Source organism: Phyllostomus hastatus, unplaced genomic scaffold, assembly GCF_019186645.2.
Source record: "Phyllostomus hastatus isolate PE091 unplaced genomic scaffold, TTU_PhHast_1.1 phas_scaffold_501, whole genome shotgun sequence".
In the NCBI taxonomy this organism is placed as follows: Eukaryota; Metazoa; Chordata; class Mammalia; order Chiroptera; family Phyllostomidae; genus Phyllostomus; species Phyllostomus hastatus.
The window spans coordinates 41,124,263-41,145,068 of NW_025334033.1; the positions used below are offsets into that span (position 1 = coordinate 41,124,263).

General features: G+C 49.3%; 1 protein-coding gene across 1 annotated transcript in view; it reads left to right on the top strand.

The window, feature by feature from the left end:
• Positions 1–20,806, top strand: part of PRKCH (protein kinase C eta) — a 205,244-nt gene that overhangs the window by 120,094 nt on the left and 64,344 nt on the right. Inside the window, exons 8-9 of the mRNA XM_045823062.1 lie at positions 2,612–2,755; positions 2,932–3,105. Of these exons, the coding sequence (XP_045679018.1) occupies positions 2,612–2,755; positions 2,932–3,105 (318 nt within the window). The remainder of the gene's footprint in view (positions 1–2,611; positions 2,756–2,931; positions 3,106–20,806) is intronic.

Here is a 20,806-nt window from a genome sequence, read left to right on the forward strand (position 1 = left end):
CCGGGTTATGCCCTTGGCTGGGCCCTCGGCAGTACAGTTGACTTGTAACAATAGTCCTCAGCTTCCTCCTCTCAAGGGGTTGAACTTGAAGCTCTGGTGCTCTCTACAGCCCTGGGATCCAGCAGTTCTACAGTTTAGGATTACGGGTTACAGATTTATCTCTCTAGTTCAGTGACAGGCAGGAGTTCCTTCCTCTCAGCTCCCAACAGTGGGTGGCGTTGTGTCAGTTACACTGGATGTGCTTTGTCTCGCCACCTCCTGAGTGACCTCCACCTGCTATTGTCTATTACAGCGTCGGCCACTTTCCAGGCTTATGACCTGCAGCTGTCTTCCTGGCCAGGGTCTGCAGAGGGCTGGGAAGCAGCCAAGGCTGAAGCTGTGACTTCTGCAAGGTGGAGCATGATAGCCAGTTCAGGAAAATTCTAGACTTACCTGTTGAGTGTGTCTGGGTACTCAGGAAAGGAAGTCCCATCACTGTCAGGTTCTTGGTTATGCAGAACATGTCAGCTAACTGCCCCATTTCTGTTTTACTAAAGGATACTTGCTAAGCATTGTATTTTTTGATATTTCAGAGAGGTATTGGCAAAGTCCAGGAACGTCCGTCTGTCTTGTGGATAGACAGGCAGGATGCACAAGGCAGCTGTTCCCGGATTTCAGCCCACGTCAGGGCTTCTGAGATACAGGGGGGATAAGGTGGGCCACATGGCACAACCTCTAGGAATAGGCAAGGCCACACCTGTCATATGTCACCAAGTGTCTTTCATGTTCTATTTAATAACGGGAAAGCCACAGTTACCTGTTACTTGACAGGGCACCATCAAAAAGAGACAGAACCTTAAGTCTATCAAAAAGAGAAGAATTGGGTTAAAAAAAAAGATTGAGAAACACCAGCTCACAGCTTTCTGCCGGTGCCAACCCAACCAGGGGAAGAATTGAGGTGGCGGAGGTAAAATTCAAGCTGGTAAAAATTTTCGGTCTTTGAAAATTTTGTGACCAGAGATCAGGAGGAGAAACTATTAAAACAGTTGGATTTTTAAGATGATTTACTTCATATCTTACTGTCACTGTGTTGTGGGTTGAGTGGATAAAATCTTTGTAGTTTTGGGCTATTGCACAGTTGCTGATTGCAAACCTTGTTTAGAAGTTGCCCCAGATTAGCTTTTTAAAAAATCTAAATAGGTCAAAAAGTCCAGGATGTTAGACTTCTGATCTGACGTTTAGTGGGAGCTTGTATTATACATGTCCCCAGGTGGACGTCTGCAAGTCGCCTGGACTTTGGGAGCACCCTCACCGAGCCAGGCTTGTACTCCTGGGAGGGGTCTGGGGAACCTCTCAAGGAGGCCATGGCTGTGCTTTGGTGAGGTGAGACTGGAACACTTGTGGTGCTGGTGGGCAGCCTTTCCCACCAGTGGGCAAGCTGACTGTGTATCAAAAGTCTTCAGAATTAACACTTTGGCTTAAAGAATTCCATTGCCAGAAAATTGTCTTAAGAAAACAGATTTTGATGGTGATGATGATGATGATGATGGTGACAACCATACTTATATTTATTGACTATGCCAGACACCAATCTGAGTGCTTTATAAGCATTTACTCATATGCTCCTTATAATAACTCAAGTAGCAGATGCTGCCACATCCCCTTTGTTGGAAGAGAAAACTGAGGCACAGAGAGGAGGGTAGGTGACTTTGCCAAGGTCGCTGGGTTAGGTCGCAGAGCTATGGTTTGAACCCAGGTAGGCCGTGCCTGCTGGAAAGCCTAGACTCCTAATCACCTGGCTCTGGAGATTCGAAAGCAAGTATGTTCACTGTGGTATTAGTTATACTAGTGGAAAATAGGAGATAGCCCATGTTTCTAATGGTGGGGGAATTAGTAAATAAATTGTGATATATCCACAAAAAGTGGAATATTGGACAGCCCTTAAAACTTATGTTCTTGGAGGATGTTTACAGATAAAATGTTAAATGTTAAATAAAGATGTGTTATAAAATGATTTTATTATATAGTTTTAAATTAATCAAGAGTGAAGATGAGTGTATGTGTGTGTGATTGTTTTTATTGTTTTTGAGGGGTTGATGAGATTATAAGTATTTGAAATTTCATCCTTCATACTTTTGCTCATTGTCCAAGTTTTTAAATTGGGTTTTCTTTCTCTTACATAATTTAGAATATTGTATAAATAATGTTGCCTTGCTTCATTCATTCAAGTTCCAGTATGGAGTCCATCCTTGAGCCTGGGCAGATATTAAACACCTCTCTTTGTAGGAAGTGGACACCAGGTGGCGCTCTTGGAACCTGACCACCCTGTAGAAATTCCACCACAAGAAACCAGAGGGACCAGACTATCTGTGTTTCTATACACACCCACTTAAGCATAAACTGAAACTCTGTGGCTTCGATATATTTTTAAATGATTTGTGCCCAAATATAGTAGGCACAGATCAGGAGCTGATGTCAAGGTAGTTTTGAATAGCAGAAGCTGATGTCAAGCTGAATTGATCTTACCTCATGTGTTGGGTTGCTGAGGTTGCAGTAAGGTCTTCTCCACCCATAAATGCTTCATGCCCACACTGTGAGTTCTGACTCGATGCATTCCTTCTCCTCTTTACAGAAGCTCGTTTCCAGATCGACCCTAAGACGACAGGGAAAGGAGAGCACCAAAGAAGGAAATGGGGTCGGGGTTAATTCTTCCAACCGACTTGGCATCGACAACTTTGAGTTCATCCGAGTGCTGGGGAAGGGGAGCTTTGGGAAGGTACGTCTTGGCTTTCACTGTCTGGGTTAAAGCGAGCATGTTATATGCATGTTGTTCGGGTGTGTGTGTATGCACACACACTCACATCTCCCATGTGTCCTGCCTTCTCTGCCCTGTGCACCCTAAGAACTGCAAGGGTTCTCACGCGCATGCCCCCTCCTCCCTCTTTGCCACAGGTGATGCTTGCAAGAACAAAAGAAACGGGAGACCTCTATGCTGTGAAGGTGCTGAAGAAGGACGTGATCCTGCAGGATGACGACGTGGAGTGCACCATGACGGAGAAAAGGATCCTGTCCTTGGCCCGCAACCACCCCTTCCTCACTCAGTTGTTCTGCTGCTTTCAGACTCCTGTAAGTACCACCCGCATTCACCGCCTCCACGGCCTTCTTTCCTAGAGAGTCCAGACAATCAGATGTTGAGGATTTCATCAAGTAGAATTTCAGGAGTTTCAGGGGGGATAAGCTCCCAGGGTAGGGCCATATGGAGGTACCCCACTGACTTCCGACGACCTGTGGGAGAATGTGGAAACTGAACTAACCACCTTCAATCATGCTGTCCAGAAGAAGGGTCACTGTGAGGGTTGTGTCCTAAGATTGTGAAGGTCTTTACAGGTAAGTCTTCTCTAGCAGAGTGAAGGTTACATAAGTCTAACAGTAGAGAAAATGTCATGGGCTGCTTATCTTGGTGAGTTTGACCTTGGTTTCATGCCTAAAGTCTTAACAAGCATTCAGGCAAGGGTAGGCCCATAGAGGGCACCTTGGTCTGTAATGTCCCAATCAGGGACCCTTGCCTTTATTCTGTGGACTGATCCTAGGATTCGAGTCTGTCTACCCTCCAATGGTGTGCAGTTAGGAATGCTTTTGGCTGCAGTTAACAGCATACCTGAACAACAGTGGTTTATACTATAAATGGGAAGAATGAGTTTAGTTCTTTAGGACAAATTTTCCTGGAGAAGCGTGGTAACAGCAATGTTAGGGTTGGCTTACTTGTTCAGTGACATTGGACACCTCTTGCCCTTGGGGTCTCAAGTTATTTGCCACAGTGCTAGACATCACACCTCAGGTGGCAGCATCCAGAGGAGGACATGGAGGGGCAGAGACGCAGGGCTTCGTGGGCCACTGTCCTTTGACCGGTGAGAGGAAATTCTCTCTAGACTGGAGTTGCCTGCTCACCCTTAGCTGCTAAGGAGGCTGGAGGAGCAAATATGTAGCCAGGATAAGCCGGTTCCCCACGATAGACTCCTGCCAGCCCTGACTCATTCCCTGGGGCGGGGCACTGTGCTGCCCAGTTAGCACTGGGCTTCGGTGGTCAATGAGGAGGGGAGATGGCTCTGGAGAAGCCACCAAGAGGGTCTGCCAAGGCATTGCAGAGCCTTTTTGTCATCAGAGGCGTTCTGGCACTGTTTGCTATTGCTGTGTTTAGGTTGTGTCCAGTCTTTTATTTCAACCTGTTGCAGTGAGTCCCCATGTGCTTTCATCTGCATGTATTGTGACATGTCCCTTGTCTGTGCTGCCATCAGGGCAGCAGAGGGGGTGGCGGGAGCAGGGTAGGGACATCCCGCCTGATACAGGGATGGTGCGGTGCAATTCCAGGGAACCAAAAGGGTGAGTTAGAACTCGTTAAACAAAAAGAGAATGAAGGCAGCTATGCCAGGGAGCAGCGATTTTCGACCTTTTCTATCTCATGGCACACACAAACTAATTACTAAAATTCTGTGGTACACCAAACAAAAAATAGGTTTAATTGTGATCGATTTACAAAAAAAAAAAATAATAGTAATATCCTACCCTTTTTGCTCCAAAGTGACTTTTTCAAAAATCAGGTGCCGTCCTGCCTGGTACACCTCAGTGAGTTGATTGAGCATGGGCCTGCAAACTGAAGGGTTGCCAGTTTGATTCCCAGTCAGGGCACATGCCTGTGTTGCTGGCCAGGTCACTCCACCCCCAGAGGGGGGCGCGCAAGAGGCAACTACACATTGATATTTCTCTCCCTCAATTCCTCCTCTCTAAAAATAAATAAACAAAAGCTTTTTTAAAAAATCAGGTGCCAATATTTATATATAAAGATTTCTGGTACCAAGATTTAACCAATCAGATGCAACCTTATTATGCAACATGACCAATAAGATGCAACTGTATTATATGACCTGTATATATTTATGGTTCAAGACAGGGCATTCACACTGGAAGGCTATTGTTGTGTTGGCTGTTGTAGTTTTTTTTTATTTGACAGTCTAAGTGAAAAGAGGTTAGTGCCACTGACTAAATAATAAGGTATTGCCTGTTTTAAAAATTCTTATGGCATGCTGGTTGAAAATCACTGCCACCGAGGGTAACGGTACTTGCACAGAGGTAGGAGTGAGAGAGACCATGGGGATGGGTACAGGCAGGGGGAGCAAGTGTGGAGGCTGAGGAGGGGCCTGGTGAGAGTGGAAGCTGCAGAGGGGGTCGGAGCTGGGCTGTGAAGGGCCTGGTGGGCTGTATTAAAAAGCATGAATTTTAGTCCTAAGAGCATATGGAAGAAGTTTAAACGGAGGTTATGACATATCACGTTGCATGTTTCAACTATAATACTGATTTTTTGCAATTGGTAATGTAAGCATCTTCTAACATTCATGTCTTTTCTCTAAAAGAAACAATTACTACTAATTTCATGGGTAGCCTTTCAAAGAATGTTTTGCACATGGAAGTGTACATGCGTACCACATATATGCATTCATAATTTTTTAAAAGACACAAGTGGTGGTATACATTGCCCACCATTCTATACCTTATTTTGTTGAAAATGTAATAATATATGTCCTAGAGATTGTTCCATATTTATATGTTCATAGCTGCCTCGTTTTTAATGGCTGCATAGTATTCCATTTTGAGACCACGACACAATTTATTTAACTTGTTTCCTATTGCTGTATTTAGGTCGTGCCCTGTCTTTTCCTCCAATCGGTGTTGCAATGGCCTCTGTGTGCTTTTATCTGCACATATTGTGCTGTTAGTTCTATATGATACACTATGAGAAGTTGTATCGCTTTGGTCAGAATGCACGCATTTAAAATTCTGCCTGAGTCCAATTGGCCTTCTCCCCCACAGCAGTTAAAGATGGCTAACATTTTACCACGTGTATACTGGGCACTGTTCTAAGTGCTTTACGTGTATTATCTCATTTAGTGCTTATAGTTACCCTATGAAGTAACTTCTATTAGCATTACTCCCATTTTACATGTGAGGAAGCTGAGACACAAAGGCATGTAGCTTCCAAGTAGCCCAGGTTTTGCTACCAGGCAGGCAGACTGCAGAGTGCAGGCTTGTACTGCTCGCTTGCCGAACTTCTGAATTCATACCCCCACACCACCCTCCTGTCGCTGCCTGCTCTCTGTCATTTTGGTGATGGGAGAGGTTTAAAAAATGGCTTCTCCAGAGTTCTGACTTGCATTTCTCTGACCGTGAGTGAGGCTGAGCATTAGCAGGTGTTTAAAGGTCACCTGTATTCAAACCCTTGTTGGAAGGGACACGGGTGCATCCTGGAAAGCAGGTGAGACAGAGAAGACTGGAAGCCGGGAGCCGGGAGCATATGTTAAGGGTGGTATACAGTGTGCACCCCCATGCTCTGCAAACAACATTGGAAGGAGCTGGGGTGTCCACTAATAGCTTCTTAGGCCATGTTTCCCCTGCACTCCTTCCTTCCTCCTCATGGTCTGGACTCCTCGAAACCACCCCCTCCTCACCTCATGGTCTGTGGCTCTTCCAGATGCCCTGGATTCCAGGCTGCCCCTGTCGCCTTATCCCTGGTGCTCTGTCCCTATGCCTGGGGTCCAAGGTTCCTGTGGAATTCCAGTTCTGCCACGCTCCACTGCCACCTAGAGTGTCCTCGAAGTCCTGTTCCTGTGCTTTGCGCTTTGCCTGCATAAAGCCCTTTCCTATCCTCACCCCCTCCTCCAGCTGTTTCCTCTGAGACTCGTGGGTGGTGGCTCAGGTGTGAAACACCCTTGGGGAGAAGGATGGAACCTTTGGGTGGGTGATACTGGCTGCCGCCTGCATTTCGACTCACGCCTTCTGCAGATGCCTGGTATCTGCCAGGTTCTGCAAATGCCAGGGCGGCTGTGACTCAGGTCGTCCTCCCACAGCCTGAGCCAAAGAGCAGCGGTTGCCTGTGATACCAGGTTGGGTGATCTCGATCAGTGATGACCTTTGACTCAGACAGTGGACAGGCATTTGGTGAACCTTGTCTGGTCACACAGTGGCTGTTGGTTCGAACAGCATGAGTGAACAAATAAGGAGGGACTCACACCCAACTCCAGGGAGCCCCGTGGCTCTGCTGAAGCCATCAGAGGTGTCACCAACAGTTAGACTTTGTTATGATAAAGTAGAACAAGAAATTGGCTTGGAACAGATTAGGAGCCCAATGAAAGTAATGTATATAGTGCAGAATTTCTTAGGAGAGTATAAATTATACAATATACCAAAATATTAGTCGCCACAGGGGATTCCCAGTGTTCATCACGTTAAGCCTTCATTAGCGTTGGCGGTCTTTTTCCTGGTGGCAGTTTCATGTGTGGCCACAAGGTGGCAGTCGTTACTGTAAGGTGATTTTTATTTCTCCAGAGAGGGAAAAAGACACTAGGTTTTAGAATTTGTCTTTTGTAGTAGATCTCCAAAGCAAGGATAAAGGGAATTTTCCACTGTCCTAAGTCCAGGTGATAAAGTGGCAGGAACCAATGGAAAAGAATCAAGTGAGTCTTTATCACGCTGAGACAGACAACTTTCATTTCGCTGTAGTTTGTGACTTCTCAGGTGTGCAAGGCATCAGTCTCCATAATGCAGGTGGCATTTGCTTGCTGTGTGACTGTCCAACTGTCAGAAGTCCTCAGTGACTGTCCCCATTTGCTGTTGAAAAACCGGCTATAAAGAACAGAACATGCTAGTTACTATGAGAAATCACGGCAGATAGATGATTACTTTTCAGCTACCCAGTTTAGCAGGCCCGACCTCTAACGTGAGATGCGAACCAGTGTGCAATGCTGAGCAGTAACAGTCCCCGCCGGCCACCCAGAAGAATTTAGAAGTGAGGTGTTGGAGTCACGCCCCAGCTGCCTGCAAAGCCTCATTTCATCATGAAGACCCTGTAGAAACAGCTCTCATCTCACATCCAGCCCTGTGGAATGAGTGCCTGTGGGGCCCAGAGAAAGGGGGAAAGTAACTTGCTGAGGTTCCCTTAGGCTGCAAGTGGCAGAAACAAAGTTCAGTTCTGGGTCAGGCTGACTCGGGAGCCCAGACTGCACGCTCGGGCCCCAGCCCCAGCGGTCACATGTCAGTCACATGCTGTCTCTTTCCACATTTAGGTCATTCCTTCAACATCTGCTTAAGCACCTCCTGTCTGCCCCAGCGGCCCTCCAGCCTGCTACATTGCCCTTGGCAATAGAAGACCGGAGGTCTTCCACCTTTGTTTTCCTCTGTCCAAATGGCTAGAGCCCACCTTAAATTCCTTTGAGCCTTACAGCTCTCACGGTTAGTTAGAATGGAGGAGGAATGTGGGGAGGGAGGACTAAAGGACAGGGTGTAGACCGCTATGTGCGCGTGCAACACTCTTCAACGGGCATGGGCGCGTGGTGGCGGTGACCCCTTCCCCCCCAAAGAAAAACCTGGGGCTTCCCCAGCGGCCAGCACAGCCCACATTGGAGGGGATAGCAAACACCCCCCCAAAGTAGGAATTCGGGAGCTCCTTTGGTTCTTGGGGAAAAAAAAAAAACAATAAATAAACAAATTTCATATATTATTTATTGAGTTTGCTACATAGGATCATGAGCCCATAAGTTATTGCCTCTGAGTTTCGCATAGTAATACTTGTTACTTGCAGGTACATCATTCACTGGCACCCTGGTAGGTTTCTAATCCGAATAGTTTGTGAGTAATTTGATCGTCTGAATCAAGACTCATAAAAATGTTTATACTGTTGGATCTGTTGACTTTATTTTTGATAATCTAGCCTAAGAAAACAGCATGAAGAATATAAAATTAGTGTTATGCATAAGGTAGTTTAATTTTCAGGGCATCATTTATAATGGGGAAATACTAGAAACAACTTCAGTGTTCAGCAATAGAAGTTTACTTCATATAGTATTGGATGCAGATTTTTCAGCCAGTAAACAGACCATTGAATATTAAGCAGTTACAAGGTTACGTGTCAGCCACTGCTGTAAGCCCCTGATGTGCGGAATTTATAGCACACAGCTCCCACCGTCGCCCTGTGAGACAGGAACGGTGGTCATCTCCACTCTGCTGAGTGGTCAGGTGAAGCACTGAGCTGTTGCCCAAAATTCAGTACAGTGAAGGGTGGAACTAGGAGGTTAGAGCCCGGAAATAATGCAGAATTTGTGATGACTACCGGCCTGTGTCAGCATCAGTGAACTGCCAGGCCTGGCCCCCTCTCCAAAAGAAGACTGGAAGGAAATTATGCCAGTAATCTACCAGGGGCTGTGAGAAGGTAGTGAAATTATGGGTGATTTTTTGTTTGTTTTCTATTTACCAATTTTGATAACATGGTTATATTTCCTTCACAATGGGGGTCGCAGGAGGGAGGCATTATTAAGCTGGGGAGGGCCCATCAGGGAGGGGTGCAGGCCTAGCGGATGCCAGCCCTCCCCGCCCTCTCAGGCTGCACTCCCTTCACGCTCCTCTCACCTTAGTCAGTGACTGCTGTGTCGGCTGGGCCCCCTGGCACTCAGGGCCTGGAATCTGGAATCTGGCCGACCCACCCCCAGCCCCCAGGGCTTCCACTCTGGCTGTCCTCCTGCGGCCCTCTGCCTGGTGCCCAGAGGGGAGAACAAAGGCTCGGCTGCGGCAGGAAGGGGAGTGGCGGAGTAAATACTGGTCAGATGCTTCTGTCTTTGTTCAGAGACCCAGTTTATTGAAGCAAAGGTTTCCCTTTAGAAAATATACCACATGCTGTGCCCGCCCCAGAACTGCCTCTCTGCAGCAGGCCGGGGCCGGGCCCACAGCGAGCCACGGGGGACCCTCGCCGCGTTGGGGATGCTCACGCTCATGTTTGTGATGCACCGCATGCCCAGGGTGGTGGCCACAGGGGCACCCACCCTCCCCGCACAGGGACCAGGCCCCCGGTCCTCTACCTGTTAGTTCTTTCCTCAGAACACCTGGGCTACTGACCAACAGGTGTCTATCGGCCGTCAGCCTGCAGGGGTCGTCCACAAAGTGAGGCGCCTGGGGCATTGCTTTCCATAAGAAGCCGATCCACTGCGCACGTGTCACGCAGCAAAGCAGAAACCCTGCCTCTGAGGGTCCGGAGGCCCAGGAGTCCCGTGAACTGAATGCTGTCCATTTACACTGCGTGTGCAAAATGATTTCAATCTACTGAAGTCATGCTTCGATTGTGTTACAAAAACATTCTTTTCTCTGTATTTTCTCCCTTGTTGTTATATTACATCATAGCAAAAGAGTGTATATGTGTGTGCAAGATGGACAGACAGACAAACAAAACAAATGCAAAATAGTCCTGTGGCCCTGGTGTGAACCTTCCAGAATTTTATCAGATCAGTGACTACACTGTGACCTTTAGTATGCAAGCTCTGGGTTCTCATTCTGACTTGTCTTTAGGGAGCCTCCCTGCCTTTGATGTTTTCCCAGATAAGTGCCTCCTCTTAAATCCAGTGTTCGTCCAGCTGGGACCTGTTGGCAGAAACACCTCCAGAAAGTGACCCTCAGGCTGGCTTCGTGCACGTGGGGAGTGGGAGGCTGCCCTGCAGCCCTGCGTGGCTGCGTGTGGCCCTGCCTGCAGGCCGGCCCTCCAGCTCCTTTTCTTCCCTCAGTGTCCAGCAAGCGTATGGCAGCAGCAGCCAGACCTTTTGTCTGCTGAGCTGCTGCCAGCACCTGGCCTGGGGGACGATAAGGCCCACTCTGCTGTGGAGCAGCAGTGCCCCTTGTTGTGGGAGTCGTGGGGGCATCTCCTGTACGGGGAAGAGGCCCTGTGCCGGCGGGTTGGTGAGGAGAGGCAAAGTGCAGTGAAAAAGCCAGAAGTCTTCCCCTCGTGGGGAGGAGGGTTCCACAGGGCCTCGGGCGAGGCCTCCGGAGAGCCGGTCGATTCTTGGGGCCTCGCTGGCCCAAGCTGCGTGGAGTGGCTGGGCGGCGAAGAATGACACCACAGCAGCTGCTGTTCTGTGAGCCCCTGGTGTATGTTTTCGATGCTTCTGTTCATTACCAATGTCTGCAGAGGTACACAAGATGGTATTCCATAAATATCTGTTGAATGAAATGTTAACTTAGTGCCCAAAACAATCCAGGGAGGTATAGATACTGTTACCCTCCTTTTACAGATCTGGGAGCTAAGGTCCAGGGGAGTCAAATAACTTGCCCCAGGTCACACAGCGAGCAAGAGTCGGACCGCGGGCCCTTAACCGGTCATTCGGCTCAATTATCCATGCCATGTCTGCCATGCCACAGATAGAAATGTGCTCTCCCCAGCATGCGTGCGGCTAAGAATAGTCAGTAGTCACATTAGGCAGGAATCAGGCGGTTTTCACTATATATAGTGTGTGTATGGGGGGCCTTTTATGAAACCCCTAAGGATGTTTTCTCTTGCATGTCAGGAACTAGGTGTCCTCTTTTCCCTGAGCAGTCACCGCCACAGACACGAGCTGGTCCGCTTACAGGTCATCTGCTGCAGTTTGCCTGCGGCTCAGATGGAAATAGAAAATGAGCCAGAACATGGTGTTTCCCATTTGGGCATGTTCCCAACTATTAATAGTGTTCCATCTGGGGATGAAATGCACGCAGGCCAACTCCAGGCCCTGGGCTTCCAGGGGGTTATTTGGGACCTCTGCCTTGTCCTCTCGGGCTCCCAGGCTTTCCAGCTTTCTGTGGGCAAACAGGGCCGTGAAAATGAGTCAGGAGTGAGGGAAGCCGAGGTGCGTGCTGTTCCTTTGGCTCTCAGTTTGGGTGGGACTGCCAGGATACTCATGTGACAAAAGGGTTTGGAAAGGTTGGCATTGTTTCTTCTTTTTGAGGTTATTACCTTGTAATTGGCCTCAATGCCACTCACCACTGTCATCTCTGATGACCTAGAGATAGCATGGACCCGCCACCCCTGTTTGGTAAGAAGGTCCGTGGGTTCTGCTGACATGTCTGGGGCTTGCCAGGGCCGGGTTGGCCCGTGCCTCCCAGGACTGACGCAGCTCTCTGGTGGGGAATCCTGGCTGTGGTTTTCTGGGACTGCGATAGGGGCCTGCCAGACCACGGACACTCTGGCCTCCACGGGGCCCTGCATCGAAGCGCTGAGCTTGCAGTGCCGGGGCGGGCTCTTGGAACAAAAATGCAGTGGGCTTTCTGCCAAATAGTTCAGTGGGAGTCCATCGTGCCAGCATCACACTGACTGAGTGCTAGGTGAAAGAAACAGTTCTCTTAACCCTCAGTGCAGCTGGGAAGAGCATCTCCTCCGCACGGAGCAGCAGTGGACAGCAGACAGCACAGAGCAGAGGCAGTCATCACGTACAAGAGGGAATGTGGTCAAAAATGAACTTGGACTCTGGGGGACAGCCTGACCTATGTGCCAGTCTTTCATCGGGCGTGCAACGAGAGTGGCTATGAGACTAACAAACCAACTTGCGTCTGAGCTTGGGGCAGCATCGTGGGGTGGCCTGAGGTGTGTCCCTAGGATGTCGGGTTGATCCCTACCTTGACTGACTGGGACCTTCCCGATAGGGCCTGAAGCCACGCCTGTAAGTGGCCACAGTGGGCCACCCGCCTGACCCAGAAAGCAGAATTGTGCACCTTAAAAAAAGCTGACTGCTCCGGCAGAAACCACAGACCATAGTAAATTCTAGTTTTGAAATACTTATGTTTTCCATAATTACTTCATTCCTAGTAGAAGCCCAGCTTTGTCCATCTCCGCTAGGCCCCGGAACTTTCCAGGGCCTCTCACGATGGAATCTGCCGTGCCTGGCACCATCAACTTAGCCCACCGGGAAGAACAGAGAATCACCCATGATAGGTAAGGACCCAAGTTGTCCTTCCCATCAGCAGATGTGCCGTGAGGGCCTTTGAGGTGTGGGGCTCCGTCCGAGCCCTCAGGGACGCGGCAGGGAATGAGACACAGTGGAGACACTGCCCGGAGGGCCCCGTGTTCTGGGCCCTCGAGGCCCCGAGCATGCTGCTCGCTGTGTAGCTGGTCACCACAGCAGTCCGGGGACTGCTATTTAGGGCAGGCTCAGAGCAGCCATCTGCTTAGAAGGGACTTGTCCTGAGGCTGTATTTGCATATGAAGCACACTTTCTCTTCCATGGGGTACAGCGAATTTGGAGCCTGATGGTGATTACTGGGAGGAGGCCCAAGCTGTTGGCACTGCCCCTGCCCGGGACGGGCCCCCTGGCACCACTGGGCTTGGTGGACCCAAAGCGGGAGTCATGGGAAGAGCAGCAGCCCAGCCTCCTTCCCTTGCTCGCCATCGCTGTCTGTACAGCCTTCCTTGTCCCGCTGGGTTGACTGGCCCCTGCACGAGGCTGCAGGGCACCGTGCAACCTCCCTCCACCCCTCCACCCTCCTCTCCCAGTAACTGTGGTGCAGTCAAGATGGACTCTGTTCTTCCTGCCTCTGTTCTCAGCTGATACCTTGCAGACAGACCCTCCCCGCTCTGCTGGAGGGCTGCGGCCTGCCCTGTCTTCCCCTGGGGCCACCCAGGGAGCTCCTGTCTCCTTTCCATGGAGTTGTCCGACTCTTAAGAGTATTTGTAGAGCATGACAGCATGCTGCACAGACTGCTCACTTTCCCCAACTTCTTCTGGACAGCCTGGAAGGGTTTATTGCTTAGATGTTAAAAGGGAGTCTTGGGGCTCTTCCCAGAGCTTCTTAATTCCATTCTTATGGTGTATGGTATATGATATTTTAAACATTAAAATGATGTCACCTATAATTCCTAACCAAAACAAAAGAGGGAAGTTGTTCTAGCAAAACTCCTCCCCTCCCCCCTCCCCTAGCACCTGGTTTTCTCTTTCTGTGCTGTGGACCACATCTGCATCCAGATTTTCCTTTTGCCCCCACATCCCTCCCTCTGGGGGAACGCTGAGCCACGGTCTCCACGTGGTGTGGGAACGAGCCCAGACATTCCAGGCCAGTGGTGAAAGGAGGTTCAGTTGAATAAGACACAGCCAACAAAGTAGGGAGCAGATAAGGGGGAGCTGACCCAGAGACCGGTTAAGGCTCCCTTCTGAAGTCTGTGGAATTGAGGCCTGTTCATCAGCTTGTCCCTCCTTACTTGGCCTGCAGGACGGATCTGAAGGAGGAAGTTCCCTTCCACCTGGTTCAGAACTTGATCCCCACCACCTTGATCTTCATCAACAGGTCTACAAATAGCTAGTGAATGTTCAACCTTTTTAGAAAAACAACAGGAACAACAACCACAGAATAATAATAACCACTCATTTGTGTCATGTGATGTCATTTGCTCACTACTAACATTCGGGGTGAGATAGTCCTTTGCTATGGGGGCTGTCCTGTGCACGGTAGGGTTAGAAGCATCTCTGGGTGGAAGAATCTCCCCTGTTGAAAATCACTGCCTTCCACGAATGTCAGGTGGTCTATCCTAGATATGAGAAATCGAGTGGGCTATAAGATCACTTTACTCTTTAGAAGCCAAAACAAAGTGTGTCAGATCTTCCTTATAAAATATAAGCATTGTCTTTTCCCCAAGCTGTAGACAGGGAAAGCTCCTGTTTGGGTGCCCCTAATAGCTGTGGGTGCTGCGGCGCTGGGGCACCTGCGGAGACCGGGGCCCTGGGCAGGGAGGTGACGGCCGAAGTGCGCTGGGTCCGAGGCATGTGAGCAGGGTCAGCAGGCTGCAGGGGGTTCTGGCCGTGAAGCCTGCTGTGACAAGGCACAATTAGAGGGTGTGGGGGGCATGTAGGAAGCAAAAGGTTAGCTCAGGGAACATAGATGTAAAATCGGGTATGTTTGAAAGATAGCAACTGAAATACTGCAGCTTCTCCTGTTTGGGCATTTAATATTGACTCCCAAGGCATTGAAGCAGTGGCATGTTATAAAAACCGTCATCTCCACCTGAATTTACAGGCGTGCCTGTCTGTGATCATCAAAACTTGAAAAAACATTTTTTCAGCCAATGTAGGAAAATGTGTTGGTAGCAGTACATTTGAACTATAAACGTAGAATTACTTTTATAAAAAGAAACCCAAAGCATCATACATAAAGGGCACTGAAGTGGCATGAAGCAGACCCACCTCTCTTCTTGATCTTTTCCGCAAACTCTTTAACCACAGGCCTGGCGCTTCACTGATTTGCGCTGTGGTTACATAAAGCACATGGCCAGAACTCATCCTGGTAGTGTGTTCCAGCTGCCCTAATGTCCTGGTTTAAATTGCATCAGGAAACAAAAATCGCCCCCTGCTGTGTTAGTATCCAGAGGGTTTATTCGCCCTCACCAGGTCTAGGCACTGTGCTTGCTGGCATCTGACTCTGCCTTCAGCCCTTTCAGGTCTTTCACAGAAAACAAGACCAAGTATGTAAAGCCGGCCTGGCCCTGCCCAGTGGTACAGGGGAAGGTGTGTGTGTGTGTGTGGACAGGGGATCTCAAAGGGGTTCTGCCAGGAAGGGAGGACTTGCGCTCCAACTTTGCTGTGTCCCCGATCATATGCTGACCGCTTATTTATGCATCGAGACCATCCTGCCCCAGATGCCTCCCAGTGCATTGAACTGCGAGTTAAGTTGCCTCGTTGTTTCCCTCGCCTGGTGTGTACGCCAGGACCCTTGTCGCGTCTCATTAAGAGAGATGGCCATGGTGCATGTAGTGTACAAGGAAAACACTTGGTCTTTGAAAAGAGGGCTGTGTGTCCCTTCAGGTTTGAAATGCAAGTTCCTAAGGGCTCATTATATTGGAGACATGTTTCTCCTTCCCGGAGACGGGGCTCTGAGCTAAGACAGGATGTGTCATGCCCACGGTCCCGACAGGGGTGGACTGCTGGGTGATTGGATTAACTTCTGCTATCTTCTGGGCTGCCCAAAATACGTTAAAAAAATAAAAGGAAGCCATTACATTCTCTCCCCTTGTTTCTCCCTTAAAGCCTTTGTAATCGTTCTTAATGTGGTTAAATTCAAGTCGTTTCTAGTTCGGGCATGGCGCAATCAAATTTCCTCAGGAGGGTGCTTTTCCACTGTGACCTCTTTGACGTCAGTAACTGTTTCCTGTTGATTTGAACTCTGTCTTCACCCTGCAGCTGAGTTTGTTGGAAAGAAATCACAATGCAAGGGGCACTTAGAAGAAATTCAGCACGGGGCTGTGACCCGAGGTTTCCCTTTCCTAGTCGGCCGAAGCAGTTAGGAGCACTCTGCAGCTTTCGGTACAGGGTTGATCCATTTAGAAATAGTTCCAAAGCAATTCTTAAAACCTGGGTAAATATGTCTCGATGTGGTTCCCAGCTTGACATTGCTTTGAAGCAATCTTTAAATCAGTCATTAACTTTTAATGTTGTTTCTAGTCTTTGGATTATTTCCAAAAGATAATCTGCATCTTCACATCTTTAAACAAAATTTATATGTGTAGATTGTAGGGACTATGTGGAGTTTTGGTGTAAACAGAAAAATCTCTCATCCTATTGTTAAGAATGAGTCAGCTTTATAGAAGAGAAGAATAGCTACTACAGAAAGTCTCGCTATAACATGCTTCCGTGGTAGCACATTTGCTTTGCAGTGATCATAATGAGTATGATTATAAACTCCTAAAATAGAGAAATGAATTATCATCTGATCTCAGAAAATCAGCAAACTTACCAGAACTGAAACTTTGGTTAATGTATTTTGGTTATCAAATCCAGTTTTGTGACCCCTTGCTTAGTTATCACTTCTCAGAAAGAAAAGCCCTCCAGGTCAAGGTCATGATCATGTGGTATCAGGAAATGCCCCTTTGCCCCAGCTGCTGGCTGAGGTGTCTTCTTGACTTTTTGAGCCCTATAGATTCCTGCCTCACACTGAGTCTCGGGGCTGCTGCAGCTGCTGTTTCTGCTGTCATTCTGTTCCTCTTTACTGGCCAATCCGAGAGCCCCATTGCACAAGGCACCATCTCTGCCTCCACATCTGGCAGCTCACCGCTGAGGATGCTGCAGCTGCCGCTACAGGCCCAGAGCCCCAGGAGCAGGTGGCAGCGGAGGTGGAGATGAGGAGGAGGGTGATGTTAACAATGGTTAACATTTCCTGAGTGCTCCCTGTGTTCCAGGCACTGTGTGAAACTCTCAGCTTGAGTCGTTCCCTCCTCACACACCTGCCAGTTCAGTGTCTTGTTATCCCCACTTTGCAGATGAGAGTTTTGAGAGAGAAAAGAAACTCAGCACAGTGGGAGCTGCTTTCACATCTCAGGCAGTGGCCCCAGAGCCCTCACCTCTGGGCTGTGCTGCCTCTTGGTGACACCAGGACTCGGCCGCAGCCGCGGGGGCGCAAGGTCTCCTAGGGTTAGTTTAGTTCCCTTGTGTGAAGTGGTGCTACCAATAGCTCCTGCTTGCTGAGATTCTTTTCTGGGTCTCATGCTGTGTGAGGCACTTTCACTTCTGGTTTTATCTTCACACCATCCCTGTTGTAGCCCCAGGTTTATAAATATAAATAAGGATGCCTCCTGCCCCTTAAAAGTTGGCGTGTGTTTCAGTTAACATTCTCCTGCTAGCAAGTAACAGGCAGCAACTTCACCAGGGTCCCGCAGTAGAGGGAGACGTGATACTGAAGGTTCAGAGATAAAGGGGACGCCTCGTGGACAGCAAGGGCAGGCCCTGGCCGGGTCTCTCCAGGGGTCTGACTGGAGGGTTCTCCTTCTCGCCTCACTCCTCCTCCCTGATCTCTGGTCTCTGCCTCACTCTGTGTTTCTCCTTCATTCTTCTCCCTTGTCTGTTGGGTCATTTGTTCCTCAGGATTTCACCATTCTGATGGATGCAGACATTTCGTATGCTCACACCACAAAGGTGGCCTCAGCTCCCTAACTCGTGTTTCCTCATTTCCTGCCTAAATTAAAACATCATCTCAGTTTCAGTTTTCTGGGAAAGGGACTGTGGGAAGCCCAGCCTGGTCTAACCAGCTGCTTGCAGAACGTCCAGCACTTGTCCACGTGGCTGTGCCAGGGCAGTTCTCTGAGAAAAGCATCAGGTTGCTGAACAGTCACCTCCCAAGGTGTCTACCACAGTGACCCAAAGGGAACTCCTCTCTGGCTCCTGCTTGCTCAGCGGTCACCCTCCTGAAACAGGTCTCCATGTGCCTTGTGATAGTACCTTGTCACAGGTACTATCTTAGCATGTCATTTTCACCAGCCCAACTGCTCTGTCCTGAATCTTTTCTTCATGCAGTTACCCATCAGCCCTTATGAGGGGCTTTGGGGCATGTAAACTGCTTATACCGATGCTGTCTGTTCATGGGATATTTTTATCCCCTTTGGCCTGGAAAAGTAACAGTCCTGAACTGATAACAGCCAGGGCAGACTTGGCACAGGCTTCAGAGGGTTAGTGGAGCCAGGTAGGTGATGACAGGAATTCTGTCACTAACCAGGCACCAGCTCCCGGGCCTCCTGTAACCCACACCAGCAGGGTGCGGGACAAAGGGATGTCTGAGTTGCTTTTATTCCCCCAGGTGTTCTTCACCTGTCTGAATGACTTGCATTTGTGGTTAGTTGAATTGGGGGCAAAAGAGAAGGAGGGACAGACAAAGGACTGGGCCATTTGTCTTCAGAACTAAGGTTAAGGCAGTCTCTGGGACCTTTGGTTCTACCACACAGGTTAGGGCAAAATTGACCTTGGAGCCACCAGAGGCCTCGAGAAAGCTGGGCAGATGTCCAGGCTCAGATTCTAGGAGGCAAACACAAGGCCCGTGGGCAGACTCCGGCCCTCCACCTTGTTTTATCCGGCCCAGCGTCTTGTTTCTACCCGCAGCAGTGCCGAGCTCCTTGCCCCTAGTTAAGGAGTAATTACATTTATACAGTCCTAAAATTACATTTGGCCTTTGAAGGCAACTGTGAGGCTGATGTGGCCCCTTTGAAAATGAGTTTCACACCCTTGTTCTAGGAGATCGGACTTGAGAAATACTGGAGTGGCTCTCCACAGAAGCTTAGCTACCTATACGGACTTCGATATAGAAGGGACCGTCTTTGCTATTGCTGCCCAGGGTGGGATTTGGAAGCTCTTCCCTGCCCCAGAAGCGGCTCATGGCAACCTTAATCCATCCTGCCTGGCCCCCTCCACACAGGGATCCCGGAAACGCTTCCTCTGGTTGCCTCATAGTCGCACTTGTGAAGTATGGCCTAGTGTTTGTCAAGTAATCGGTGAGACCGGCCTTGAACAGGCACGGACCTAGAGCGCAGCCGAAGGCAGAGGCTGCCTTCTGCCTCCTTTCACAACTTCAGAAACGGGCCTGGGCTCTGTAAAGGGCAGTCGCCACACGTGACAGGTTTCCTTCAGGTAGATGGAATTCGTGCCGAGGAGTAACGCTTAGCTGGAGTGACTTGTTTTTGTAGCTGATGCTGTTTCGTTACATGTGGTGAGCAGGCACGTTCCAACACTTCCTGGAGCCTTTTTCACGCCAAGCCCCATAGCTGCCACCTGTTTTAGCTCCGGCGCTGGGCCTGTAATTATGGTAGAGACCAACCGTGTGTATTAATAGGACTGGGTCCTGCAGTGCTCATTTGTGGGTGACCTGGGGGTGGGGTGAAAGGAAGCACCCCAACTTGCCTTCTGCTTTTTTCCTTCCAACACTCAGTTATGAAAGCAGCATTCTGTGTTCCAGGGGTGCCCCACACGCAGCAGCCTCAGCCCTTGGGCACATCGCCCTTTGTAGTCACTACAGCCTGCCTCACACCCGACACTTCACCTGCTCATTCACCTTGATCCCTCCCCCTTCTGTCCCCACTCCAACCTGACTGTGCTTCCTCATCCTTCAAGCTGGACACTTGGCTCCTCTTTGCAGCCTTCCCCAAATCCCACTCCCCGGCTGCTCAGAGGCCCCTGCTGTGGGTCCCCGGGGCAGCCCCTGGGCCCCTCCAGTGCACTTAGCATGCTGCGGGTGGCGTGCTGTGTCCACGTGTCTGCGAGCTTCCTGGGAGCAGGCGTGGGATCCCGTTCGTTTTACAACACTTGGTCCCCACCCAGGGCCCGGCACAGTGCGGACTTAGAAAACGTCCCTTCTTGTTGAGAACCTTCGAGGAAGCATAAAAGCTCCCTGAAAGCCCCGGCCCGCAGACCAGAGCCCAGACCAGAGCCCAGACCCTGCGCTCCCAGTGGAGCCCTGGGAACAAGCCAGAGCCAGTCAGCCCCACTCTGGATGCCGTTCCAACAAGCCTGACGGCCTGGTCACTTCAGGCATCAGAAAGGCCACTGAGGGAGAAGGCAGTTAGCAGCGGCCCTGAACAGTGGGCAGCCAGGGGCGTGAAGACCCCTCTTTCTGGAGCTGCCTCCCTCCGTCCCCTGCCTAGAAAATACTCAAATTGTACCTTTGCACTCTCTGTTTTCATCTTCAAGATGAAAACTTTTTAAATGTGGAGGAAGTCTGTGTGACTTCGGTGTATTTCTAATTATAAAAGTAATTCATACTCAGCCTAGAAACAAACCTTCAGAGATACTGGGTAGAATAAAGAAGAAATAAATGTCATCCCAGATCCCATAACCGAAAGCTGACTTCTGTCACTGTCTAGGTAGCTTTTTGTCCTTTCCACGCATATCTGCATCTTTGGCCTTAACTGAAAACATTCACATTTGTGACTTTTTTTTTTTTAACTGAATGCATCTTCTTCATCACAGTCACCAGCAGCCACTACTGTGTACCACACACTTTCTAGAAGCCTCCCCTGTGGACATGTTTAATGAAATTCTGTTTCTGATAATGGCCCCTCACCTCACTCAACACCATTGCCACCACCTCATGATGAGTGGATCTTCCTTGCAAAAAGTGGGAGATCTTTGTTATTTATCTCCTCTGCAAAGGAAATGTCAGAAGAATTGCCAGGTTCAATCACCTCTGCAGCAGATGTTTTCAATAAGACAAGGGTGTGTAAATAGAGCGTTTTCACACAGCAGAAA